This window comes from Oxyura jamaicensis, chromosome 10 (genome assembly GCF_011077185.1).
Source record: "Oxyura jamaicensis isolate SHBP4307 breed ruddy duck chromosome 10, BPBGC_Ojam_1.0, whole genome shotgun sequence".
Taxonomy (NCBI): domain Eukaryota; kingdom Metazoa; phylum Chordata; class Aves; order Anseriformes; family Anatidae; genus Oxyura; species Oxyura jamaicensis.
Genome location: NC_048902.1, coordinates 1,565,783 through 1,587,203, shown reverse-complemented (window position 1 = coordinate 1,587,203; position 21,421 = coordinate 1,565,783). Strand labels below are relative to the sequence as shown.

Here is a 21,421-nt window from a genome sequence, read left to right as displayed (position 1 = left end):
TATTTTAAAACTTTCAAGCCATTGCTACATAAAACTTACAGATGATTCAGGGTCAGATAGTTCATCTAGAAGTTTTCTTGCATCTACAACAGCTTGATAGAGTCTCAGGTTTTTGCCATCAGATGCAACAAAACAAGCACTAGCGGAGTTGCAGTATGTACCTACAGAAAACACAAAAAAACTTTATAGTTAAAGAAAAAAATCGCATGAAATAGCATCACGTACTCAAGTTCCACTTCACAATATCTGAATGTTTCTAACAATGACTGTCATAAAATACTGAAGCAAAAACACCCCAAGAAATTATGTGCATTGAAACAACACTATTTAGACTTTGAAATAACTTCCTGCTCATTATGTAACTAAAACTCCTCATAAACATTGAATAACCTAAGCAGAATTCACTATTGTTTACAACCATTGTTCACACAAGCAAAAACCAATAGATAGTACACCTAAAAGAATGCTTCCTGTCTTTAAAATGATTATATTCTCTTCACTGTCACCTCCAAGGGAGGTGTTTGGAACTTGAGCTTAGGGACTCTAGCTTCCCTAGGTTCTTGGAGATGATTTAGAGTAGGCATCCAAGGTAAACTGTTTAGAATAGCGCCTTTGCGAGACTGAGACAGCATAGAACATTAGTATGTGAGCAAAAGGATTTTTTTTATTTTTAAATCAAAGAAATTCTATGCCTTTGAAAGCACATTTAAGATTTCTGAGGTTGCACAATATCTTTGACACCCATTAAAAAATTTCAAAGGTCAGATTGGCCTTATTATAATAAAATATCCTGGCACTATTAGTATAAAACTTAATAATGTGATAACTTACATTTTAGTACTGTACACAACATCAACTACTACATCTTTATAAATAAAAAATAAGTATCTGAGTGGCTTAATAGATTAACATTTCTAGAAATTTTTCAGTCAAGTGGTCCAATCACTAGTTCTGTTCAATCCACTGCCTCCTGCAACTGTATGAGGCCAACAACCCAGATACCTATGCCATCATCACACTTGCATTATAATTACCATGTCAATGCAGACAGCACTCTGCAAAGTTGCCTAAAGCACTGAGGAATGGGATCACCTTTTTTTGTTGTGAGACTGATTGCTAACTCACACAAAAAAGCTCCTGCAAGCCAGGTGATCCATGGTAACTACAAACTCTTAGCCCACATGAACTCTGCTGTTTTGACGTAGCTTAGTTTCAAATAAAGGAAGAATGTTCACTGACACAATATAAAGAAATTGCTGGAAAGTTAATATACTCCAAATACAACAGTGATTTATTTTGAAAAAGTAGTTTTATGCCCCCCAGTGTCAACTCTATATGGGATCATGCTAGGAATACTCACCAAGGCAATAGCTTGGAATAAGTGTTGGAAGCCAGGCTACATTAGAGAATGCGGAGGTATGAAGAGAGTTAATTCGAGCCAACTCAGATACTCCTCCAGTGTATGACAAAGGTCCTATAGGGTCTACACGCCACAGAATCAGCTCGCTATAGATTGCATTTGGGTCATAGAATGTACGGGTTGCTGCGTTTTTAAGTTGCTGCCTAGAAGAACCTTTCACATGTTTTATAGGATCCATTATTCTGTTTATTCTGTCAGAATCCTGAGAACTGTCTGATTCAGGAGTTAATAGAGCGTTATGATGAGAAGATGTTAACAGTAATGGTAAAACAGAATGGCAAGCTAGATCATTAAGATGAAAACGGTGACCACAGTACCTAAATTTATGTGAGACTGTTAGCACAGTAGTGAAAGCTGATTTATCAGCAAAAGTAACTGCCCACTGATTTAGAGAGCCATCTATATGTTTGGAAATCATCATCACTATGGGAGAAATTATATTCACATTTGTGCTGTTCTGAGCAAAGCCTGGTCCTTTACTTGCTAGGGTTTTATCTGGGAAGTCCACTGTCTTCTGATGTACAGCATTACTGGTATCTTTTAATAAGACAGGGCAAGCATACATCATAATATTTTTGCTAAGGGAACTAGCATCTCCTGAAGGAAATGCAACAGGAATCCTAGAAGAAAATGAAACCTGGAGGGGAAAAAAATAAAAAAAAAATTAGAATATAACAACCCAATGTAAATCCAAATTAATGTCAACTGTTTCACAGGAATTAATTTAATTTCAAGTAATTCTGATGACCAGATTTAAATAGCAGGAACATAATGACTGTTCATTAAGATCCTAAATAATAAAACAATTTCAAATATACAACACCTGAACTTGTCGAAAGATGCCTGGAGTGTGTTCATCTAAATACTTCACATGCCACACCAAAAAGGTACCATCAATAGGATGGATAGTAAAAAGCATATCTGGATTTCTGTTCCATTCAGCTAGGAGCAACTCAATTTTCCGATCTAACAAAACTGTTGGAAGAGGCATGCGTAGGCCTGCTGGTAGAGATGTTCTGGGGCTTCCCTCTCTTTCTCCATCTTCATGTTCTGAAGAACCTGTTGCAGTCCCTGTCTCTGATTCTCTATCTACAGACAAGTCTGCAACAGAAAATAAGTATTTTGTTTGTTTGTTTTGTTTTTTCAAATTGCAAGTATTGTCCTACTATAGTTTCCACTCCAAACAACAATATTTTCAAATCTGTTAATAGTGCTATCGCATAAGAACATTCATGCAAATTGAAGGTAGAAACACCTTTGTTTGTTTGCACAACAGTGAGAGACCCTGGCATTTGACTATTGATCCTAACTATGGAATACATGTAATAATAAATACAACCATAAAAATTCAGACACTTAACATCAATGATCTAAGATCATTTTGCTCAACTATACAAAAACAGGTATTTTATATGAATGCTGGCTCCAAATTAATGACTTTTTAAAAATTTATTTGATTATTATGAAACATGGTATGTGACAAGTGATGAAGTAGTATGTATTGCATGTGCATTAAGAATGATGACACGAGCAAGTCTTAGTCATAAATTGCATTGGTAACCTAGATTTTAAGAAACTAAGCTTTATAAATGACAACAAAAGTACATCTGTTTATTGTTTTTAATAGCTCTTACTGGTTTAAGTAGAAAGGCTTTTATTTTTACAAATTCTTAGATAATTCTTCATTCTTAACTTTGAGAAGACAAGGGAAGACATAAGTTTTTCAAATTTTAAACAAACGGGATTTATAATCTTTAATAAAATGGAAGGAATACATATACTGGCTAAAGTGATGCTCCTGAAGCAATGTTAAGTCCTTCTTGTAGGGCATGTTTTTCATCATTAATTTCAAAATATGTCTCTCTCTTCCTCTTTCTTTGTGAACAGCTACAATTCGGATCATTGCGTGCTGTAAGGTTTAAGATGTAAAGCTTACCTCTACTGGAAAGAGTGCAGTTACATTAAAATGGAGCTATGTCCAACCCTCCTTAAAGCTTGCCATCAATTCATGCCTCATTACTGTCCTGAGATTGTAGGGCGAATCAAGAGCAAGTCTTCTTAGTCATAATTTCATAACTTAAGGAGTAGCTCCAAAATGGAAATAAAGAACCAGAGCTACCTTTCTTTTTCACTGTGTTTATCATTACTGCATTCCAACAGAGAGTACATCCTTAAGCTTTTCATGCCACCAAGTTATTATAGGAGCCAAAATTGCATCTATATCTATTAATTTTAGAATAGTAATACATTACTATTATTTATAATGTGTTAAATAACTGCAGTAATTATTGCACTAAATAAATGCGTTTCAGAATAATCCTTGTGCTATAGATCAAGATTACTAACCGTGATCTAATTTCATATGCAAACCTCTCTCTTTTTCTTCCATTTCTTCTTCCTCTTCAACCTCAACATCACCAAAATCTTGTTCTAGTTGTTGTTCAGAAAGTTTTCTTAGATGCTGCATAAATACTTCAATAGATGATGTAAAATTAAATTCTTTATTATTCAACCAGTGAACAACAAAGCCTCCATTGCCTTCATCTATATTAAAAGCTGTTCCAGCCAAAATTGATGGGATATCTGTGGACAATTGTAATCAAATCAAAAAGTTGTATCTTAAACCGCGTATCTAATAAACACACACAGATTTCTTGATTAAGACAATTAACCCACTTTTGGTAGAACAGAACTTGTGCCTGTATGTTTAGAAAAGGTAAGATCAATTTTCTATGTATGTTTTGAGTAAAAAAAATGAAAAGAAAAAAAAAAAAGGAAAGATTTTAGCATCAAGAAATAAAGTAAAACAATTGATTCAAATGAGACTGGTAGATGAGATTCAATGGGTCTAATTGCTCAGTTTTCTAAGTTGCAGTGTTGTCATATCATTTACTGATTTTACACACGGGTTTGTTTTTCATTCTCTTCTTTAAAATATTCTAAATTACTCTACAGAAAGCAGCTGTTTTCCTGCTAATAAAATCTTGTACAGCTTTTTTTTTTTTTTTTTTTTTTTCCATTCACTTTATATTATGTAGGATGCAAGTAATCCAGTCATCATATACTGTTTTCTCCTCAAATCAAGCACGAAGCAGACTTGAAATTTAGGTAGTGAAATTTATTTTGCTTTCTGATGTGCAAAAATGAAATTATGGCTTTTAAAAATGCTGAAGGTCTTGAGCAACTGGGTATAAGTGACCCTGCTTAAGCACGGGCATTGCACAAGATGACCTACAACCATTCTGACAGTCTGTGATCTTTGGAAAAAAATAAAAATAATAAAAAAGCAGCTTCATTTGTCTTACAAAACTCTAAGCCAAATGACAGAATTGTGAAATAGTGCTCTTCCTACAAATCCCTTCTATTCAATTAGGCAAAGCAAAGAACATGAACCTCAGCCCCCTTTATTTTTTCCTTTTTGTGAAAATATATTATTAACAGTTTAATAAATGATTCTATTTCACCTGTATTAGGGTTGATGCTTGCTGCTATATGGAAGTGACCAAGTGCATTTGCATGGTGTGAAATGTGACGCTGAACTTCATGAGTACCCTGTTGGTCTGGTAATACATCTGTGTGGGTAACAAGAACTGAAGATCTCCTTTGTCCTTTTCTCATATTTTTCAAATGGTGAATTGTCTGGTATAATTAGAAAAATAATTTAAGAAATACTAAAAAAAAAAAAAAAGAAGATATAAATGCATAGTTTTGTAATTACTGTTTGTTCAGTTTTGTTTTTACATTGACATGTTTTCTTTTCCTGTAAATTTAATATACTTCACATGACCACCACTGAAACTCATAGCCCTGTAATATCACCTTTTGGGAATATAATTATCAAATCAGATAACTAAAGAACTAGAAGAGTTTATTGCTTCTACTGTTAAAACTACAGACCTTCATACCCATTCAGAATGAAACCATCTTACTATTCCATATTAAACATCATGTCTTCCCAACACTACCAGTTAGCTATAGTCTCTTCCCAATGCTATTAATTAGCTACAGAAAAAGTAGTGCTTTTAAAAACATGGAGCTTGGGTGCAAAATTAGATTTCTCTGACTTCTTCAGTGATTAATAATAAACTTAATTCATATAAAATAATTCAGACTATTCTGTTATGCTTATAAGAACTAAATATTAGATATAGTTCTAATATTTAATATATAGATATTAGAATTCTACATATTTTATTTTTTCTAGTAAACATTTACAAGTTTTAACAATCCTGAAATAAGAAATTGACAAGTATTGTACCTCTAGTGCATGCTGTATTTTGTCTTTTTGCTTTCCAGATTGAGAAATGGTGCTGCTAATGCTGGAAGTGCTAGTTTCACAGATCTGCTCACCCAGAAGAGTATCTTCTGGTAACAGCGTCTCTGCCCACAGCCGACAGATGCCATCGAGACATGACGTGAGTAACACATTACAGACTAAACCCCTAAAGATAGACATATCAAGGAATTATCCAATGTAATTAAATTAGGCATATGGACACAGCAAAAATCAGGGGAATATACAGGTATTTAGCAGTTATAACTATTTCATCCAAATTTGTATGCTAACTAAACGTTTTGTATGAGTAGTGATTTTTAGTATGCTGATAGATAAACTCATAAATTATTAGCAAAAATGCATGTGAACACAGAATGGTTATTATTTATATAACAGTTACCATAAAACTGCGGACATGAAACTCCCTAAATTATCTGGTTTGCCAGATTATGTGAAGAATACATATAATTTTACTCAATCCTGAGAAGTGAAATCAGCTAATTAAACATCAGTGTATACAACAAAGCTTATAAGCGCTAATTGTTTAAGCAAATATTCTATTTCCAATGCCACAATACTATTTGATAAAGACAAAGCCTTATGCTTTCTGGCATAACCTGAGAAGGCACTTAAGTTAAGACCATATTTTAAAATAAGTGTCTCCTATTAACGTGACTATCACTGTTGTACTAAGTAATCCAGAAGCATATGTGAAGATACTCATATGTTTTATTTCTTGAAAGTATAAGCAGAGAAATCGAACCATCTTCTTGTGGACAAATTTTAAGCAGTGTGTTAAAAAAAAAGGTCAAACATATTTATTTATTTAGTTAGTTTTAAATAAAATCTTTCAGACCTAGGCATGTACTTGCTAATGTTACGCCATGAAAATCCCGTCACTGCTCGAGGATGAGCTAAATAGACAAATGAAAAGTGGACAGCCCCTGAGCATTTCTTCTCTTCATTCTGTTGGGGCAGAAGAGATGACTTCCAACCAGTCATAGGATACCAAACCTTTAAGAGGCAATCATCCTAGGTAAAGCAGCAAAATAACACGGGATTAGATAGCTGTAAGTGAAAATGTCACAAAAATAAAATGCTAAATGGTAAGGAAACTGCTGTTCCAGTATCTTTAATAAATAGTCCATCTATTGCACAGAACTATTTACAGTTTCCCAGGCAATTCATTCCTGAGACCATGTATTTCATTATGGTCATCCTTGAATGAGTTGGAGGACCAAAGAAATACTCTGCTGGCAACGCATTAGTCTCAGAAGTAATTTTTCTTGCAGTCTGTTTGGCTCCCTACTTTCGTCTTGGTTGTCTATGCATTTTCTGCATACCACATATACATGCTTAAATCCCACATCCTTTCCCCTGCAAAGACAGAGCCCAGCAATGGGCTGCCACTCACAGGACAGTATTAAACTCATTACCAAAATTTGTGCTGTAAGTCACCATTGGTTCCCATGCACAGGAAGCCTGACTTCCACAGAAAGCACTGTATCTACTGAGCATGGGCACATAGTTGAGCAGTAACCGTATGATACAACCTTCCTCTCCACTAGCACAATCTATGCTACCTTTCTGGTTTGAATTGTAGGGCACCACGAATGTAGATAACTGAAAGAAAAGTGAAATGTTGATGCAGCAATACAACAAACGCTGATAAATGAGGCAGGAATACATCTACACTGATGTGGGCTAAGGGCAACATTAGTAGTACGACCAAAATACATTGTATACAGCTGCATGCCACATCCCTGGATTTCAGGACTGGCTGCAGGAGTGCAAATACAGAATAAAGTAAATAAATGAATTAATTATCTCTGAGAGATCTTTTATTTGTATTTCCTGACAAGCACCTAAAAATACAGTATCTAACCACAGATTCTACAAGAAAGAAGTTTGACAGACAGCCCTGTTAAGAATTACAATTAAAGCTTATATAGGAATTAAGATAGAGCTGTCTTACAAATAGGAAATAACTACTGGAACCAACTGCCTCACACCCTTACTCAAATTTTTATACATATATATGGGAATATACATATATACATGTATGCACATATATACACATATGAATATATGTATATTCATGAGAAGCAGAAATATGAAACATAGCAAATGCTTTGATAATTTTATAATCACAGTGATTCCAAATGTAATATTTTTAAGGTGGTGTAACTATGTTTATAGTCATAAAATGACAGAGCTCATGATTCAGTTGTCCTCTTTAGTAAGTGTAAGAAAATAAAGCTTACTAAAATTAATCTCATCATTTGACCAACATTAAGCACAAGCAATAAATGCTTAACTATCCTGACTCAAAAACCAAAGGAAATCACTCAAATGAGAGAGTAAAATTAAAGAGAATTATTAATTGAAAACTTAGGTTGACTAGCAATTTGACAAAAAAATTGAAAAATTGAAATAGAAGTTAGGAACTGATAACTGAACCCAGACTCCACTGTAAACAGAAAAATCTCTTCTAACTTATCCACTGATATGCATATTACACCAGTTTAAATGTTTATGTTTTATATCATAATGATGTAATGATATGTCTGTATGACTGTCAATGTATTTCCAGATCAATTCTGAAGTAGTCAGTAACAGTACATAGCTAAATCCATAGCTAAATTGTTGCTGAAGTTCAAGGAATTACGTGAAAATTATGTATTATATAGGAAATAATTTAACTTAGCTCAGACTATAATGTGCTTATATGGTATAGGACCATTCTAAATTACTTATTTACTTTTGACAAAGAAATGCACACATCTCAAACATTTATTTTGTTGTTGTTGTTCTTACCTTCCCAGCTGTTGCAAAGTATTCGCCATCAGGAGACCATGCCATCAAATGTACCGATACTGCAGTCCTAAAGGCATGAGTAAAGTTTTACACTGTAAGTAAAGTCTTTTATTCCATGTTTTTATTCCATGTATATTCAGTTGATTCAGTATTACTGTGCATTATTTATATGAAATATAGTCAAATTTATAGCTGTTGCTTTAAACATACTTTAGAAATGGCAGAAGCATAAGAGTATTTGCTTCAATGAAACAAGGTATTTACTATTCTCACTCATTAAAATTAATTAAGTATGGCAAGCCCTGGCTAGATCTAATGAGATCACAGAAGTGAATATTGTTCCACTTGCTTTTCTATTCCCAGTGAAACCAAGACTTAGGAATAAAGGAAAGTGAAGATCTTTTAGATAATTTGCGATGCTATTTCACAGTGACTAACATGTATGGGTTAGCTGAAAGAGGCAAGCAGCCTACACAGTGCTTTATAGGCATAAAATCTAAAATGTTTTCAAAAGTCAGACATAGGTTTATGGGTGACTGCTTTCTAAGTCTGTGTATCTATAGAAATGTCTGATCATGAAACACTTCTGTGACATGGATCTCAAATATAACTGGGAAGAAAGAGTGTTTCAAGAATCTTCCTAAGTTTCAGAAAACAGCTCTCATCTTGATCAGCATAGCATGTCTGCCTGCTATTGCTCCTCTGTTTGGTGTCATCCAGTATCTCAGCACTACTTTCAAAGCTGAGAAGAGAGGGGCAATATATACATATTGTCAGTGATACAGTTAAGTCTTTGACAAGGTTATCTGATGATTTAGTCACATGAAAAATATTTTTACTTTGAGTAGCTTATATTGTTTGAATTTTATGGTATTTTAAGCCTATTTAAAAGCAATTTTTACAACATGGTTTTCTATATAAAGATAGAGATGATATATAAGTTGGCATTGCAATCTGTCTTAAAATGAGTTATCTCACTCACTTGCACTCCCAGACACACTTCCAGTCATTTAGAACGGGGAGAACTTTATCATCTTTCATCTGATTGTCAGGATCATCTTCATCTTCTTCTAGAATGTCACTAGATGGTGGGGCCCACAATTGCAAATAGTCAGTTGCTGTCAGTAGCCTGTTACCTGAAAGTGAACAACATCAAAGCTGGGAAACCAAGATCATGCATTCATATTGAACACTTACACCTGTAATCACCTTTTGATGAGAATTATTAAAAACAAGTTGAAAACTCAACTTTATAAAGTCATTTAAAATATAATAGGGTATTCAATCATATCACACAGCTATTTTTATCAGAACATTTTAAATTTATAATGTCTTTTAAGAAAGAATATCAGTTTGTTTTGATATTTTTAAATGACTTAAATTGATAGATCATATTTTACAACGGCTGTTGAAGATGCTAAACAGCCATTAACATCTCAAATACTACATATTGTTAGGCATTTTATCAATTTCTCTCTCTTGGTACACTGCTGACTTGAACTGTGCTAAAATCCTATTTAAATGATTATTAGTGGTGATCTAAGCCAGTTAGCAATGTAACACCATGATTCCCAAACTAAGATCTTGCACAAAACACTCAAATACTTGGTATAGCATCTTCACAAATGCTAATTGCAGCATCACATTTTATGTAACGCTGCCTGAGAATATACCATCTAAAATGTCTGTATTCACGCTCCCATTTCATTTCAATAAAAATAATTTGCGTTCAAGTTCTCTAACTACAAATGTTGAACAAATGCATCAAAAGTTCCACATTACCTTGAGGATCCCATGCTAGGTTGTAAGTCATAGAACTGAGGAAAAATTGCCCCGTTTTAAGCCACTGACACTTTAGCTGCTGTAGTTTAAAAAAAAATAAAGAATTAATTTTCACATCAACAGCAAAATACAAAGGCATTTGTATTTCTTTCTTTCTTGAGAAAATTACTATTTAGCCTGTTACATACAAATTCACGACCCAGTGACAGATTGTGGAATCTAGTTTTAATAATTTCTTCAATTGTTTTATAAAAATGATATGCATCACAGAGTGCTGTGTGAACCTGACCTGGATCTGTCACATATACAAATGTATCTGTAGATTACTGTAAACCAGGCATACATTTACAACAATATAAGGAATGGCACTATAGATGCAACAAAGATTGTGAAACACTCTTGAGAGCACAGTTAAGACTTGAGCATTCAGTCATGACCATGTTGTTAAAACACATATACACAAACAAGTCATATTTCTGTACTCCAGATGTGATACACTAATTGAAAGAAATGCAAACTCACCACCATATCACTCTAGCATGAGATGTTGGGAACTTGGGAAAAGTGCAATGCCCAGTTCGGTTTATACAGTGGATGATCCTGACCATCCAAGTGGATGATCCATCCAATTTTATTATGGATGGTGAAAATGTTTATTGGCTAGTCTTTTGTGTGCCAATTCAATAATAAATGGCAGACATACTTTTTTTCTAAGAACCTAAACTGAATTACAGTCATGAAATACATACTTACACAATTTCTTTTATGATTATTTATACCAAGTGGTTCAAAAATGCAAACAGCATTTCCATATGATGCAGCAATCTGGAAAAAAATTGAAGACTCAAGATGTAATGTTATGAGATAAGTCTAGCTGCTCTTTAGTATTTCAAAATAGCTAAAGAATTTCCAGTACAAATTCTATGTGCAATCAAACAAGAAAAGTGAAATTAATATAAATGTAATTCATTGTGTTATGCAAATACCTTCTACAGGAAGTAGAGAAATGCATACCTTTGAATGAGACCATCTTTAAGATCGATATATTGTCAGGTGAGACAAATGGTAAATGGAAAAACTGAAGTACTTGTACCACTCCTTAATTGCTTTCATCTACTTCTTTCACAGAAACCTCCATTTACACCATGGTCTTTATTAGGAATTTAATCTGGTTGTGCTCCTAATATTCAAATGCTTATAAGTACTTTTGAATATCTTGTAAATTTTGTCTTCTTGCTTAAAAGATTTTTAAAAGAACAATTGTTTAAGTTTCTCCCATTCAGGATTTGGTGTCTTCAATACAGAAATGATGCAAAAGTTTCACTACAATTCTTATGAAATCTTACTTCCTCTTCATATGGGGGAAGGAAAAAAAAAAGGTTGCAACAACACACTCCCCCCAAAAAAACTGACTGTGAGTTCAGAGTCCTGTATGCAGAAGCACCCAGGGGTTTGTGGTGATCTTGCAGGGGCCCCTATGCAGATGGAATCTCTCTTCCAGTCCCACTGGGACTCCTTGGCTGTAGTGCAGGCCTTGCCAGCTACACTTGCCTGAATTCTAACTGGGGCTTTCTCAATACTAAAACCAATTTGTTTACAATCTATCAATGGTAGGCAGGGACAACTGATGAGCAAAATTTGCTCAGTGCTCTGCAATACCTCATAAAAAGTTGTTTTCTTTTTCTCAGCAATCTAGACTGTCTGTTTAGCATTATTTGGGGATTAAAAATAAAGCCATGCATTGTTTGGGGATTAAAAGTAAAGCCGAGCAGCTAGTCAAGGGCCACACAGTTGCGAAAGCTCACACCGTAGCACTTTGAAACACATTAAACATGCCTAGGCTTCTCTGAAAAATAAAGAACTTCTAATACATTACTTTGCAGGAAGCACAAAGACACACACACAGATGTATGTACACATGATTGACTTATTCTTGTTGTCATTAGCTATATGCAAGCATACAATAATGGCATTCACAAAGCAAGAATTTTAATACCATTGCTATACAGTAACTAATACATATTCCTACATTTTGCGAGGCTTGTCATTGTACATCCTGGAAAGGTATAAAATCCATTTTTAAAAGATGCTTCCTGCTTTCTCCCTGCACCCCAACCCCAAACTTACAAAAATTACTATTATACTAACAATTCTATGAATAGCATACGAAGTGTTCCTCAGAAAGTTACAGATCGGTAAAGATATTTGTCATGAAATTAGCTCAGTAATAGCATTAACGTATTATGTTTAATTATTTCATTTAGAGTATTCATTTTTCCTTAAGTTTATATATATATATAAAAAAAATAAACACAACACAAACAAAATCCTTACCCTGCCTTGTCGTTGGGAGCACTCCACACAACTGACCTGGATGTTTCCATGTTTAGCACCAGGAATAATTTGTACACATTCGAAGTCATTTGCCAGAATAACAATGTCACAGCCAGAACCATATGCCTGAAATAATTTTTAAAAGAAATAAATTTTAAAAGAAATACGATTTAAAGCTTATTAAAAACATACAAACAAAAAACAACAAAAGCACTAACAAACAACTAAATCATTATTAGAATTATTACGGTTTAAAAAAAATCTGTGAAAATCTCCATTTACACAAATAATGAACTTTATGTTATTACGATGTAGAGAGTTTATTCCTCATTGTCTTGGTAACACCAGCAGGATAAGCAACAAGTAAAAAGCAACTTTTAAGGGTCATTCTTCAAAGTCTTTCAGATTAGGAAGGATTCTTTCAGGAGGGAAAAGAAATTCTACCAGATGATGCCGACACCTTAAGAAACTTAAAACTGTGGAATGGTATGTCCCTCTATGCACAGATATGAACATACTGAGGTTTGATCAGTTTATGGACTAAGTGTGCAATAAAATAATGAATACTGTCATCTTGCCTTGGAATCGTATGTTTTTACATTTATTGGACAGTGGAGTATAACACCCATTGAAAAATAATGCCAACTGTCAGATGTTGGCAGTATTATATTAAAAATGTTTATTCTACTTTCAAGGGAAAAAAAAAAAATCTCCATGATTATAATTTTCTCTTCAGCATCATAGGAAATGAAGAAAAATTCTATTTGTCTGCAGTTACCCATTTGCTACTTTACACAACCAGAGTATACCTTTTATAAACGAAAGCAGAGCCTAAAGATATTTCTGCTATATAACGCTGCTGCTCCTGAATATCAGTGAAAACATATTTAATACAGGAAGAATTGTACTCTACCTGCATAACAAATTTACAAGGGTTGGTTTCCATTTTTGTGGAACCAATTTTTATGTTATCAAGTTCCAAGGGCAGGAGCAATATGAACCCATTTCAAAACAAAGTAGCAAAGGAGACCTTAAATCTTCCATGGCAAAAAGAAATAGTAAGAAATACTTATTACAGAACTGAAGCTCTGTGTGTACTTTCACTTTTGTTGTTGTCGTTGTGTATTTTTTTTAAAGTTTTTCAAGTTTTGTCCCCTGCACTTGTTATTGAATTTGCATAAAAATTCCTTAAATATGCCCCCCCATTTAAAAAGAGTATCAAAGAGTATCAATTCCATAAGAATCCAATTTCTGCACTTTTGAGTTTTTAAAAAACATGTTATAATAATAGATTTGTCTTGGGTATATTATATTTCATTGTACATTACAAACTACAGTCTAAATAATTTGTTTAAGAATAGGTTATAGTACAATGACAGTTTGCAGCATTTTTTTGGCACGATAAGTATGTATGTCTGCCAACCTTTTCTTAATGCACTAGTGCACCTGTCCTAATGCACTATTCTAAACCCCTTCATCACTCCAGATGCTCTGTTGCACTGAACTTCCACATTCAAGCATAGAAATCCCTTCCTTTCATCAATATACTAACAAGCTATTTCAGAGTGAAAAGTTATAGTAAGAAGTCGGTCTCCTTCATTTTTTCCCCTGATTCCAATACAGAAGACAGAAATTTTACAACAGCTGAATAAAGCAGTGATCCTCCTGGGAGGATCAGATGAGAAAATCTGAAGAAAAATGCTAAATTTAGTGAAAGTTTAGCCACTGCTAAAACCAAAAAATGAACTGCAATATAAGCAGAAAAGCAGATACTCAGACTGAAGAAATTATCATGAGGTAGATTACCGACTTTCATCTAATATGCAGACCTGTAAGCTGTTCCTTGTGCTAACATTTCCTCAAACATTGTGTTGCCTGGCATACATAAAGCTTTAGCTTTTAATAATTTTTTTCAGTCACGTCTGTGAAAATAAATCTCCTACAGCTGCCAAACAGTTGGGCCTGTTACAGAATCATAATGCATGACTGTTAAAACTTCTGGAATTGTGGATCTTTGTTTCTAAGTGAAAGGGTTGTGGAATTTCAGCTGAGAATATTATGTCTCTCAACTTGAGAACTGGCAAAAAATACACAAAGAAAAATATCAAGAGTTCAGAAAGAATGTGACAAAATGTTTTGCTATTAGTTTCCTGAAGCCCAGAAAATCATTGTGTTTCTATAAATGACCTTCTTGTTACCAAAATATTTAAAGTAAAAGGTCTTGCATGTCCTTGTAAAGAAACTTTTAAAGAAAAACAATTATTCCAATTTCTCTCTCTCTCTTTTTTTTTTTTCTTAATGCATTGCAATTTGTTGCTCCAGAAGATGTCTACTAGCACAGTTGTTAACTGAGAACATGTTTACAGATTTTACAGTCTGAAGAACGTTAGGTTCAATAGCTATATAAATTTTGCTTGTGAATACCTATTTTTGTGAGCATTATCATCACTGGTCAACATGCAAGCTTTTGATGTGGTCCTGTGTGATGTGGCCCAGTTGCTAAGTGCCTATCTGAACATGAAATGAAGATATTAATTTTACAAGTAGATGCAGCAATGAAATATTCAAAGTAGCTGTGTAATTGCACATAAAAATGAAAACTAGCTATGAAATGTAGACTGTCTGAAAGACTTCTGAGGCCATCTCATGAAAATAAAGTGACACAGCGTTGTCTTTTTGTGTCCTCAAAGTCTGCAATCACTCTGGGAAGCTCTGAGGAACTGATAGTGGAGTATCAGTATACTGCAAGCAGGAGAGAGGAAAAAAAAAAAACAACAAACAACTGCTAAAAGGTGGTTAGAGGGACGTTATCTGTATAAGAGAATATCCTGGCTCCTTCATGACTAGGCTGTGTAATTGTTTGACCCAGTCTGGGAGGTAACAAATAATTATTAAAATTGAATATTATTTTTTTCCAGAAAGTGGGAGACAAAAAGACTTGAGATACTGAAGTAAGTTTTGGCACTGAACAGAAAATCTTTTTGCCTTATCATTCTCCAACTTTTTATATTGAATTTACTGAAAAACCAGCTCAACTGGTGGTGTGAAATGCTGGTCAGTCCAGCAAACATTCTCAAGTAAGAAGGAAGATGGAGAACAAGAAAAGAATGCCCACAGGTAGACAAGAGAATAGAACCAAGTCCTGCAGATCCAATAATTTATTCAGAATTCAATATTCACAAGCAGTTGAATCTCCTACTACTTTTCTCAAAGGGTGAGCAATTAAAACAGCAAAGAATCGAAAAAATCAAATTCAGTTTTTATTTCAACAGTCTGCCTCATAACTACTGATACAAATCTGCTAAAAAGATGTGATTTAAAATGTTGCTCAATACAGCTAAAAAAAGGCACTGATCCACTTAAAATAAGGTCTTAAACTTCTCAGATAATCCCTTGTTTCACTGTCAGTATTGATAACTTGACTTGCAAATTTCAATTTCAGTTAAACATGATTTATCACTAGTTTCAGTCCTATTGGGAGGAGTTAGGGACATGTGCCTCGGAATTGATATGGGGAAGGGTGCTTAATTTTTTTAAACATGCATGCATATGTGTGTGTAGTTTGATAATGCATGAACCAGGAAAGATTTAATAGCCGTGTACGGTTGTTTACTTTATGAAGTAAGAGAACTCAGTATCTGGTTTCTTCCAATGTTTTAGTTTCTCCTCCTCTGTCCCCTATGTACCCCTTCTTATTATAGCAGCAAATAAACATTTTTTTGGCTAATTACACTATTTAGCATGTTTTTATGAAGTTAACTGAAAAGGTAGTTATTAAATAAAAGGGTGTTTTACAGTAGAAGTTTTTTTTTGTTTTGTTTTGTTTTTGTTCTTTTTTTTAATTTTTCCTTAAAGAATCATCAAAATGCAGAGATCTCTAAGTGAAATCTTACCACTGTCACTCTTATCTTTCCTTCTCTTTGCCTGTGCCTGGCACTGCCCCAGCAGCTGGCAGCACACCTGATGTCCTGTGCCAACAGAGGGGCTTTAGTTCTTTAGAGGCCTCCGCTGGAACACATTCCCAACAGGTGTCAGCCTGCAGCTCCAGGGTCTTTGAGTAAGTGCTGTCTCTTGGTTTTGGGATCATTTTCTTAGTGTAGATATTTATTCTGAGAATGGCTCTTGTTTCTTGAAACTATGTAAAGGTATATTTAATTTAAAACGTAAGTTTATTTAAGAAGTACATCATATTGCCACTTTTCAGGAAAGGCACGCCCTCATTTTAAAAATAGTAATTCACTTTTTCACATTTATAGTCTCAAGTTTTTCAAAACAGCAGGGGTCAATATACTTTCCAGTACTGAAAGGTATATGCACATACCTCCTTATATCTCTAAATACAAGTTTCCCATTTGATTACTTTTATGAAGCTTTTCTAATATACTCAACATATTAGCACATTTACACTAGAACAGAATGTGTTTCAATTAAATTCTTTTAAATTTGTCCTTTCTTGAGCTGGTAACACAGTAGAAGTACCCTATACTGACAAAGAATAGGGAAGTGCCATAATATTTAACATCAGTAGTTCTTTCTAAAGGATTCAGGGAGATCATTCATGGCTGCACAGACCTCTCCTGCCATAAGAAAAGTGGCTCCCATATTTGTGGCAACAGTGTGATGATCTGCACAGCCTGATAAATGGAATAGAAAACTGGTAAGCCATACAAAGAGTAAAGGTAGAGAATAAGATGCTAAGATACTGTAACGTGTGAGAGCAGTGCAGAGGCCTCAGACAAACAGTTATAAGCAGTCACTGAATAAAACAAGTGCAGTAAAACCACCCATGTGTAATTCTTGCCAACCTCCATTTCTAATGTCACTGATAACTTTAAAGAGAAAATTAAATAGAGTTGCAAAACTGCCAGAATGCAAGGATGACTTGCAAGATTCACAAGCAACTAATAAGCTATAGTTTGCCAATGTCTGCTCTAACTGTCAAGATCTGGGACCACTGAAATGAACAATGACAAAGCTCTAATTGAATGCAGGAGCACCAGGCTTTGCCTCTGAAAAAGCAGGACATTGTGTATCCTGATGTAACAGTTCATGCTATATCCTTGATTTTCAGATACTAAGAAAGAGGCATGTGCATCTTCATCTTTCACGTCTGTGCTTTCCTATTTGGTTCTCTGGTTGTAACAATGTTTTATAAATATGTAATATTTTATATTTATTTTTGTATATAAAATGATTCTCTTCTTTCTATAGCTTGCAAATCTCCACAAATTTGATGTGAGTGAAATAGAGCAGAAGTTCTCAAGCTCTAATATTTACTATTACGGGTACAGAGGCATTTTAAGATGGCAAATGATTTCAAAGGAACAAAATCAGAACCAGCTAACAGTGGTATTAAAAAAAAAAAAAAAAAGTTCACCTTTATTAAAACCTTAAAAGCCTATATTGGCATTGTGAGATAATCTAAAAGTTCAGGTATTCCTCCTGTATAACAACACTTTTTTAAGTTGCGGCTATAGATACTAAGCAGGTAAAACTAAGAAATTCCTATTCCTTCCTATTAGCAATGAAGACACCTGGATTCTGAAACATGTTTAAACAGCTATCAACAGACAGAACATTTACAATCCCCCTTCTCTCTCCCAAGTAGAATTACAAATGGTCAATGCAAACTGGCAAAATAAGTCCAAAAAGCCCACCGCTACCATGTGCCTGTAGAGTAGGCTTTCCTAAACTGACATTGAGACAGATTCGAGATTAAATGCTTTACAATAAGTTTACAAAAAGTTTCACAGAAAAAAAACGTAGTAAGGATTCAGATGTTAAGAGTCTATTGTGCCTTTCACATAAACATGACACAGTAGAGAACATACAGATTATATGTAGTAAGTAACAGTGGGATTTGCAAATGAAACTTTTACGAAGTGATTTTTCAGGAAGGATGAAGTAGAGGAGAAATGCACAGCAGAGTAGAAAACCTATTCTCAGTTATTGTGGAAGAACATTTTGCTTTTTTCATTGCCAAAGATTACACATGTGTGGGAAACTCCACCTGCAACTGTTTCTGAAATTCATTGGAACAGGCTGTCCAAAGAGGTTGTGGAGTCTCCAGGTGACGCTGCTTGAGTGTGGGGTTGAACTAGATAATCTCTGGAGGTCCCTTCCAACCTCAGCCATTCTATGATTCTGTGATTACACACAGTTCCAGAGACCAACTGCAAGTACTGGCACAGAAGATGCCAAGAAGCTTTTTCAAAAACTAGAAAACTAAATTAAAGACTTTTCAACTCCATCAGAAAAGTTCTTATGTACAGGTACCTAGACTGACCTTAGAAACAGTTATCTTCTGTTCAAAGTTTCTGAAAAAAAAAAACAACCTTGAGTTTGGACAAAGGGCAGAAGTCATGCAAACAGGTTAAGCACAGCTCATCTTCTTTGTAAGAAACCACCTTATTCCAGGTCATGGGAAGTCAGACTGGTAACATACACAGCATGCAGTTAGGGTCGGTGACTCAAGTTGGGTCAGCTAAAAAAGGCTGCTTAATGACAAAAGCTACATAAAATCAAACAGTGCTTGAAAAATGTAGGTAGTTTACAAGCTTTAGAAATACATTAGTTGCCAATAGACTACAATGTTCAAATACCGTGTGCTTTTTCTCTTTAGACAGGGTGTGTACTTTGTAAGGCCCATTTATAATAAATATCAACTGACTGCCTGTAACTTTTGTAAATTCCTTTGTGGAAACACAGGTAACAATATTTGCTGAAATGAGAATGGGAAGCCCAGCTCAACAGCAAGTCAAATAGTGCACTGAAGCATCACCAGAAATGACATAAACAGAACTTCTGTCATTTAGTAATAAAACAAACAAACAAACAAACAAACAAAAAACCTGTCTGATCTTAGCTCTTATTTCTTTGGACTTGTTTCACTCCCTGGAGTCAATAAAACTAGCATTTTAGCACATTAAAAAAAAAAAAAAAAAAAAAAAAAAGAATGGCAAACATTTCTTTTCCCTTTGGCATTCTCAGAATAACTAGATGCCATTCAGCAAAGCTTTAAAACAGTATATTTTTTAGGCAGAAAATATCATCTGAGCTCTGGCTACACTGACCTGGAAGTTAAAAGCCTACCACAAATATAGAGAGAAGAGAAAAAGGGAAGAGGAAAGCTACAGCTGCAGAATTCCAGGAAATACGTTTATTAAGTCATCCCCATCCCGTTAGCTACTTCTTAAATATGTTATAAAAAAAATGGACACAGCAGACAGAGAAAACAGTGACTGAAGTCTTGGAAAAGTCTTACTTAAACTATATGTCAATATTAATTTTTGATGTTATCAAAACTGGTATGAGAAATAGCAAAAAGTTGTCTTTTATAGTAGCAGTTTACTGACTTCTCAAATTGTTACAGGAAAGGCAACACATTAGAATGCGAATGCGAGTGTGTTACTTATATAAAGATCAGAAGTAAGAGGCCCCTTTAATGTCAGTATGGCTGCACAGCAGCAGAACAAGAAAGAAAAAGATGGCACCTTTTACTTCTTATGAATTTCAAGCATTCATTACTGCAATTAGACATCTGTGATAATCTAAAGTAAGCTTTAAATGTTTGACAAGTCTGATGGTGGTTGTCTTAGACCAAAAATGATGCCCTATATCATTTAATTTGGAATTGGTTTGTGTCTTGGATAGTATTTTGTAGATGTTAACACGAAGTCTAATGAGACTATTTATTCACAAATAACAACATACCGATCAGCTTTTAGTGTGCTAAGCGCTGCAGAAGGCGATCACTCGTTAAAATCAGACAGGCACATCAGAAACTATGGAAGTCAAAATCGACATGGGAATTGACAAGAAATAGCCCGTGGATGATAAGCAGATTTATTAGGTAAATCCACAGACCCTGGAAATTTACCGAAGGTGTCTCTTGTCTACTTTTGCAGGAGCATCTGCCAAAGAATTTTTTTTTTTTTTTTTTTTTAACCACAGTAACTGAAGCCAGCCGCCCTTGGATAGCGGATAGGCCTCTTCAGATGCCTGGTGCAACAGAGTATTTTCTTCCCGCAGAAAGACACCGTCCGCGTTCAGAAAAAAAAAAGGAAAAATACTATCAACAAAAAAAAAGAGGCAAGGAAGCGACCCCCCAGGCTGGGGCCACCCAGCTCGGGGCTTTCCCCCGGCCCAGGGCACAGGGCCCCCGGCCCTCGGAGCGCCGCGGGGGCACCGCAGCCCGCCCCGCCCCTCCCGACGGCCACGGCGGGGCCGGCCCTGCCCGCTGGGGGGCTGCGGGGCCGGGAGAGCTCCAGTGCCCCCCGGCAGCGCCCCCGCAGCCGCCCGTACCCCCACAACCCCTCCGCTTTCGCCCCCCTCTCAGCGATCCCCCCCTCCGCCGTTACCGTGAAGGGGACGTCCTCGACGCTGCCCACCGAGTAGCAGTTGTCCCCGGGGTTGACAGCGCCGGTGAGCACCTGGTGGAGGTGCATGGCGGCCCGCCCCCACACGGCCGGGCTCGCCTGGGGACAGCAGCGCCGCGACCGCCGTCTCCGCCGAGCACCGAGCGAGCGAGACCCGGATGGTTCCGCGCTCCCGCCCGCCGCACGGGCACGGCCACTGCCCGCCGCGGGAGCGCGCGCGAGGGCGGGAGGAAGGCAAAGGGAAGGCGGGGGGTGGGGGGAGCGGCGCACGCGCTGGGCAGCGCCTGAGTCAGGTGAGGCGCGAGCAGCAGCAACCACACCTGCGCGAGCGGCGGCCGCTGTGGGGGCGGCGGCGGCTGTGCCCGCGCCCGGCCGTTAGGCGGGTAATGGGGGGGGTGGGGGGAGCTGCGCTGT

The 21,421-nt window shown here is 35.9% G+C and overlaps 1 protein-coding gene across 5 annotated transcripts in view; it reads right to left on the bottom strand.

Moving 5' to 3' along the window:
- The window catches only part of DMXL2 (Dmx like 2), a 54,342-nt gene extending 33,266 nt beyond the window's left edge, over positions 1-21,076 (bottom strand). For all 5 annotated transcript variants that reach the window (XM_035336024.1, XM_035336026.1, XM_035336025.1 and 2 more), the window contains exons 1-13: positions 20,990-21,076; positions 12,630-12,755; positions 11,049-11,120; positions 10,296-10,374; positions 9,496-9,649; positions 8,514-8,580; positions 6,553-6,728; positions 5,679-5,862; positions 4,885-5,059; positions 3,767-4,003; positions 2,244-2,521; positions 1,361-2,057; positions 40-161 (exon numbers count right to left, since the gene is read on the bottom strand). In XM_035336024.1, the coding sequence (XP_035191915.1) occupies positions 40-161; positions 1,361-2,057; positions 2,244-2,521; positions 3,767-4,003; positions 4,885-5,059; positions 5,679-5,862; positions 6,553-6,728; positions 8,514-8,580; positions 9,496-9,649; positions 10,296-10,374; positions 11,049-11,120; positions 12,630-12,755; positions 20,990-21,076 (2,454 nt within the window). The remainder of the gene's footprint in view (positions 1-39; positions 162-1,360; positions 2,058-2,243; positions 2,522-3,766; positions 4,004-4,884; positions 5,060-5,678; positions 5,863-6,552; positions 6,729-8,513; positions 8,581-9,495; positions 9,650-10,295; positions 10,375-11,048; positions 11,121-12,629; positions 12,756-20,989) is intronic.
- Positions 21,077-21,421: the final 345 nt, after the last annotated feature.